At 57.7% G+C, this 3,968-nt stretch overlaps 1 protein-coding gene across 1 annotated transcript; it reads left to right on the top strand.

Moving 5' to 3' along the window:
• The first annotated feature begins 381 nt into the window (after window positions 1-381).
• Cbln1 (cerebellin 1 precursor) lies at window positions 382-3,338 on the top strand. Its single transcript, XM_059262668.1, has 3 exons — window positions 382-645; window positions 810-929; window positions 2,202-3,338. Exons 1-3 carry the CDS (start codon window positions 382-384, stop codon window positions 2,397-2,399), a joined length of 582 nt encoding a protein of 193 aa, XP_059118651.1. The 3' UTR covers window positions 2,400-3,338.
• The last annotated feature ends 630 nt before the right edge of the window (window positions 3,339-3,968 follow it).

Raw genomic sequence — 3,968 nt, 5'->3', positions numbered from 1 at the left:
GTCCGCGCCTTTGTGCCCGGCGCGCGCTCTCTGCCCGCTCCGGCTGCAGCGCCCGCTGCATCAATAATTCAGAGCGGCGGCGGCGGCGGCAGCGGCGAGTGCGGACAGGAGGCGGCGGCAACAGCGGGGACCAGGCAGCAGAGGCTATGCATCCAAGTGCGGCTGGGCGGCCGCGGCACCCCTGAGGCCCGGGCGGGGCTCCGGGTGCACCGCGGGAGGGGACGTTTGTCCTGGAGTCCGAGGGAGAGGCGTAGCGGCCCGGGAGGCGTCGGAGGAGCTGTACACAGAGCTGAGGAGGGGGCTTCGGAGCAGGGCTGGGGAGGGGGGCGGCTGGCGTTGGCAGCCCCCGGGGTGGGGGGCGGGGTGGGCGCCGGCGGCGCGATGCTGGGCGTCGTGGAGCTGCTGCTGTTGGGGGCTGTGTGGCTGGCAGGCCCAGCCCGCGGGCAAAATGAGACAGAGCCCATCGTGCTGGAGGGCAAGTGTCTGGTGGTGTGTGACTCCAACCCCACGTCTGACCCTACGGGCACTGCTCTGGGCATCTCCGTGCGCTCGGGCAGCGCCAAGGTGGCTTTCTCTGCCATCAGGAGCACCAACCATGAGCCGTCCGAGATGAGTAATCGCACCATGATCATCTACTTCGACCAGGTGAGTTCCCCGTTCTCTGGCAGCATCCAGGACGGATTGGTGAGGGGGTGACAGGGAGAGCGTGGAAATCAGATGTGGTATCTTCTCCAAGGGCTCTGCGGAGGCGCGAGGACCACGCTGGAACGGGCTCCGGTCTATCCTCTTTCGTTCCTGTCTCCCTATAGGTACTAGTGAACATCGGGAACAACTTTGACTCAGAACGGAGCACTTTCATCGCCCCGCGCAAAGGGATCTACAGTTTTAACTTCCACGTGGTGAAAGTCTACAACAGACAGACCATCCAGGTCAGGTGCCACCTGGGGGCCAGACTCTCAGTAGGGGGTTGCTGGCCGTAGGGGTCTGTCGAAGGCTTTGTGGCAGCGGGAGGCAGGAATCAGCGGCACACGCCCCGGCTGCTCCGGGGATGGATAGCAGGGCCTCCTGGTTCTTTGGTATGCATCACTCCTTAAGCTGTCCCGAGTTTCTGAGACTCAATTACATCTCCAGAGACAGTTTTCTGGCCTTCGCTTTCCAAGCCCTTCTGTAAAGGTCCCTCGGTTTTCCTTAGTGACTCCGGGGACTTCCTGTAAGGGTTGCTAGCTCCACAGACAGCTACGGCTTCTGTAAGATCTCCTCCACGCCCGCTTTCTAGGCTCAACAATTCTCTGCTGCCCACAGCCTTTCTGGCGGCTTTTCCGCTTTTCTTCAGCCCTGCGAACAGAATCTCATTCTCTAACCCTACAGCCTTCCTTTGCAGATTTGTTTTTAAACTTGAGTGTCTAAGGGTGGACAAAAGAAAAAGGTCGAGGTGGGGATGGGAGGGCTAGTGCTACTTCCTCCTGGTCCAGCCGTGTCCGGGCCAGCACCCACCCGCTAGCCAGGTCCCCAGAGAGGTTACGTTAGAGCTCCCGCAGAGGCAGAAAGCGCGACTGGGGACAGGGAGCCTGGCCCTAGGCCGACGCTGCTACCGCAAGGGCACAACCAGGCTATGGCGGGCGCAGCAGGATCTGGGGCGAGAATTGAGCGGATGGCTTAGGGACGGAGCTCTAGTGCTGTTTTGCATGTCTTGGAATTCCGGACAGCCATTCCTGGCCGCTTCTAACTCGTTTGGCGCTGCGTCTTCTCTGTGCGCCCCCTGCCCCCGTGTCCTGGCTACAGACACCGGAGGAGGCCCGGGGTGCGGGTGTTTGCTTAGTAATTCGGGACGCGCGGGGAGCAGAGTTGCTCTGGGCGAGCTGGCGAGAGGCCAAAGGTCTCAGGACGCTGCACCCACCTGCGGGTTTACTAAACTGCGTTATACCCAGACGGGATTCGCTTGGCGCGCTCCTTCGAGAAACTGGAAGGAACCCGACTGCCGCTCTGGAGAGGCAGACCCTTCCTCTACCTAGATACGGTGTGGGTCCCTGTTAGCGCCTCCGCAGTGAGCAGATAAGCCCCGTTTCGCCCCGCACGCCTCGTGCCCCATCAGTGCCCCCAGGCCTTTGCGGCAGCTAGCCAAGCACCTAGGTTGGCTCTCTCCCCCGCCGCTTGGGTACCCGCTTAGTGGCGCTTCTGATGCAGGCCTTTCTCTTTCTCAGGTGAGCCTCATGTTGAACGGGTGGCCGGTGATTTCAGCTTTCGCCGGTGACCAAGACGTGACCCGCGAGGCCGCCAGCAACGGCGTCCTCATCCAGATGGAGAAAGGCGACCGAGCATACCTCAAGCTGGAGCGGGGGAACTTGATGGGGGGCTGGAAGTACTCAACCTTTTCTGGATTCCTCGTGTTTCCCCTCTGACTGGCTCGTAACGGGAATGGAGGCAGGAGAAAGGCAGGAGGGGAGTGAGAAAGAGGCCGAAAATTACCAGGGCGAGGAAGCGGCGCCACCGGAAACTTCCTACGTGTTCCTAGCTACGACTGGGTACAGAGGTGCGCGCCGCCCGCGGTCCAGCTTCGTCCGCTCCCTTACTAAGAGAAGTAAATTTCGCTTAGCTCTGCACACTCTTATTTCCAAAAATAAACTCGCCTCCCCCAAGCCAGTCGCAGTAATCGAGGAAGAGACTGCCTTGTCATTGTTCCTTACCCACGTCCACGTCCCCAACAATTAACGAAGTAATGTGAAATGTTTCTCCCGACCCGACCCCTCCCAACCCTGCCACTTACTGAAACTTAGTATGCCCTCCCCCCCCCCCACCAGTTTGAAGAGGGGATCAGTTTGTTTTCTGTTTCTGTTTTTGAATGGGGCAGGTAGTTTTAATATAACAGGTTTTGCTTTTCAAACGCGCGAGTTAAGCTGTGGAGACGTCCTCAGCTGCTTGTTAGCGGAGGAAGGACTCGCCTTCGTGGTGACTGGTTTAACTATACATAAATATGTATATGTATCATTTGTACACGAAGAACTCTTACGGGTGGACGCTGGCTGTATTCCGTATTTCTGTCCTGTTCGGAGTGATCGTGAAATCTAAGGCTGCTTGGTGTTTGTTTTCTGATGCTTGTCAATGCCCCGTGTTCTGTGGCTCCACCAAACGCCAACGAGGTTCTTCGGGACGCTTCCTCTCCCTCTGTAACATACGTGTGAATAGCCAAAATTTAATTTTGCTTTAATCCAATAAAGTCAAAAGTGGGACTTTTATTTTTCTGAAACAGCTTTCTAAACTTCGCATTTTCCGGGTTGCGAGGTTGAGGGCTTGGGCTGCCCAAGACGGGCGGAGAAGCAGGAGACTTGGAAGATGCAACCAGAGAGGCCCGGGCACAAGGGGAGTTCTGCGCTTCCTCCCGCAGCAGGCCCGGTCTGCCTTCCTGGTGACCCCTGCTTTGAAGGAACGAGAGAAATCTGACCCAAATCCTGCAGGGCGTAACTGAGGGCCTGGAAGCATTATTGTCCATCCTCAATTACAAATGCATCAGGAATTATTCCCAATTCTAGGACCCAACCCCGCCTGCCCTGTGTGACAGTGTCCTCGCGCCTACTGTCCCTGGATGTCTCCAGCTCTATCCGCTTCGCAGCTCCCGAAGCACCTTACATTTTGTACCAGCGCCTCTGAACCCGAGGTCCTCCCGCCAAACAACCCGGGCTCTCAGACCTGCGATTGCGCTCCGTCGCAGGACTTTAAAGGGGTTCGTCCAGAAGTTTTGATTGTATCGAAACGTAATGTGAAAGCAAAATTGAAATAAACGACTTCGTTTTAAGTCTGGAACGCTGAGCCTGTGTTGGGCGCCGGTGACGCAATGCCAGAAGCGGGTGATCCGCGGCCCGGGTGGGCTTCCGTGGTTCTGGGCCCTCGTCGAGGGTTTTTCTTGGACTGAGATTCAGATTCGAGTTTAAATGGTTCTGGAAGGAAGGACGGGGAAACGGGGTTAATAGCAG

This window comes from Peromyscus eremicus, chromosome 5 (assembly GCF_949786415.1).
Source record: "Peromyscus eremicus chromosome 5, PerEre_H2_v1, whole genome shotgun sequence".
In the NCBI taxonomy this organism is placed as follows: domain Eukaryota; kingdom Metazoa; phylum Chordata; class Mammalia; order Rodentia; family Cricetidae; genus Peromyscus; species Peromyscus eremicus.
Note: the sequence above shows the minus strand (reverse complement) of the source record. Positions and strands in the feature narration are given on the sequence as shown.

What these genes read in the sequence shown, in the direction of transcription:
- Cbln1 (XM_059262668.1), top strand. Translation starts at nt 382, where the DNA reads ATGCTGGGCGTCGTGGAGCTGCTGCTGTTGGGGGCTGTGTGGCTGGCA. An exon ending in TGATCATCTACTTCGACCAG is followed by an intron (nt 646 to 809) that starts GTGAGTTCCCCG and finishes GTCTCCCTATAG; the next exon opens with GTACTAGTGAACATCGGGAA. An exon ending in ACAACAGACAGACCATCCAG is followed by an intron (nt 930 to 2,201) that starts GTCAGGTGCCAC and finishes TCTCTTTCTCAG; the next exon opens with GTGAGCCTCATGTTGAACGG.